The 2,500-nt window shown below is 48.0% G+C and overlaps 1 protein-coding gene across 1 annotated transcript in view; it reads right to left on the bottom strand.

Annotated features, from left to right (window-relative positions):
- Nucleotides 1-2,500, bottom strand: part of fgf10b (fibroblast growth factor 10b) — a 9,248-nt gene that overhangs the window by 6,371 nt on the left and 377 nt on the right. The window contains exon 2 of the mRNA XM_084055718.1: nucleotides 1,665-2,386. Coding sequence (XP_083911844.1) covers nucleotides 1,665-2,127 — 463 coding nt within the window. The 5' untranslated portion in view covers nucleotides 2,128-2,386. The remainder of the gene's footprint in view (nucleotides 1-1,664; nucleotides 2,387-2,500) is intronic.

A 2,500-nucleotide genomic window follows, 5' to 3' on the forward strand; every position in this document is an offset into this window, starting at 1 on the left:
AGACACACACACACAGACACACAGAGACACACACACACACACACACACACACACACACACACACACACACACACACACACACACACACACACACACACACACACACACACACACACACACACACACACAATAAATCAATAAATCAGCTCCCAAAGTTATACTGAGGGGGGATCCAGATCTCATTTTTGCACTGGGATTTAAGTTATGAAGTGGGTATAGGTTGTTTAGCCCTTTTTAGATTTCCAACCAAGCTTCTTCACGGTATAAAATCGTCAGTAGAGATGTTTCTGTCTTGACCTTGTCAAAACAAACAGCTCCTTTGACATTCTGTCTTCCCGTGCCATTTCCCATAAGTCACTTTGATTGAATGTGCGGTTTAGCACTCCCATGGGAAACATTAAAAGGTTCCATATACAATATATGGGCTGGGGAGGAAGATAGGGGGAGAGAAGGAGAGAGGAAGGTAGAAAGAGAGAGACAGCGGGAGAGAGAATGTGTGTGTGTGTGTGTGTGTGTGTGTGTGTGTGTGTGTGTGTGTGTGTGTGTGTGTGTGTGTGTGTGTGTGTGTGTGTGTGTGTGTGTGTGTGTGTGTGTGTGTGTGTGTGTGTGTGTGTGTGTGGTAGCAATAAGTAAGCACATGTGTCCCCCTGGTTGCTATATGATCACACACCCACTGGAGCATGTGAGTGCCCGCTGGCAGATATGCACACACACGTAGCTCAGTGGAAACACTCTGACACTAATGAGAATGTTATTCTCAGACTGATATGCTGCAAGCAAGCGGGCAACATGTAATCACTCTAAAGACACGGTTCTGGAATTGAACAAGTTCGACTGTTTCAAACAAGACGTCTGATCTGTGACTGAGGACATGTAATTAACTTGATGATGTCGGGGGGCAGGCAGGGTGAGTGGGAGAGGAGAGAGCGAAAGGAGAGAGAGAGGGGGAGAGAGAGACAGAGACAGAGAGAGAGAGAGAGAGAGAGAGAGAGAGAGAGAGAACCATCAATGAGATTGACATCCATATCCTCCCCCAACCCCTGTTCTTCTGTGGCTCTTATCAGAACTGTTTACGTTGGGCTGTGAAGACTGCCTGATAGTGGCCAGGTTATCAGCCCCTGCTCCCTTTTAAGCCCTCTGAGAGCTACCATCATTGTGCTGAGTGTTTGGACAGGGGAGGTATCTGTAGGATGTCTGGTTTAAAACAAAACAAAACAAAAAATACTTCTCTAATCAGCAATGTTTCATCTAAACTTCATCTAAACAGGTATACGATTGGCGGTCTGGCGGTCTGTGAAAACACAGGTGTGTTTGTGGGGGTGGTCATTTTTCAATAATTCTCAACTTGAGTAATACCATGTGGTGTTGCTTGAGACCTATTACTGTTATCGTCACAATTTTGGTCCAATTTGCTACACATTTACTTTGATAATGTTGCTCTCCCGTTCAGAGAAAGGGATGAATGAAGCTATTTGTGCAATTTTTATGCCTTATTTCAGGTTCATGTAGAGAGACAAGAAACTGGGCAGAGAGAGGGGAGAGACATGCGAGACAAGACGGGGGTCAAACCAGACACCCCGAAGCCATTTTCGGAAATACCCAATTTCCCAATTCCTCTCCTTGAGTGTACACACATGAGATATATGAATCAGTGGGCTACTTACTCAGCAGGTCATCCTTAGTCTTGGTTCCATTGACTTTTCCATTCTTATCAATCCTCAGAAAAAACTTCTGATAAGAGTAGAGCTTCCTTCTCCGTATGTCTCCCTGTAGGTGAGTGTAGCTGCGCACGTGTCTCCCTTGTGGCCCCCCGGGTCGACCCGGGGGACCCCTGGAGGTCGCGGGCCTGGCCCCAGCCTCAGTCTCAGAAATGTTCAGTGGAGCCCGGTGGTCCTGCCGGGGGAGGGCATGCCTCAGTCTGTCTCTGTATTGCCGGTGGCAGACGGCTCCAGGCAGGGAGAGGCTGAGGAGCACGAGGCCCAGTAGGACAGTCAAAGATAGGGAGGAGAGCAGCGATGGTGGCCTCAGCCCGGTGCCGCTTCCAGAGCCGGTGTGAGCCCCTAACCCAGCCCTAGAGCAGGACGAGGCAGAGGCAGCCTTACTCCTTCCAGCAGCCCATCTGATCATGGTAGTGTGCTGTGTGGAGGACTGGAGGCAGCCTCAGAGCCTGGGACATGCTGCTGGGGGCAAGGGGAAGCCAAGAGGGCAGGGAGGGGAGCCCTCCAGGGTCCGGGCTGGGGTCAGATATTTCCCCTCCACAATACAACTGGTTCGACACCTGTATGAAAGCCCTCCGCTCAGAAGTCTCTGCTTTAACTGCTATTCCGCTCCCCGTTCCACAGTTGGAGAATTTTGCGCTGCTTTTCCAAATATTTAGTGTAAGTCTCTTTTGCAAAAAAGAAAAAAGAATAAAAAGACAATATAAAATATAAATGAACAAATATTATATAGAGAAAATTATAGCATTCATATGCAGTGTGTATTCCAATGGCATATCTTA

The sequence above is a fragment of the Gymnoscopelus microlampas genome (assembly GCF_963454915.1).
Source record: "Gymnoscopelus microlampas genome assembly, chromosome: 4".
Taxonomy (NCBI): Eukaryota; Metazoa; Chordata; class Actinopteri; order Myctophiformes; family Myctophidae; genus Gymnoscopelus; species Gymnoscopelus microlampas.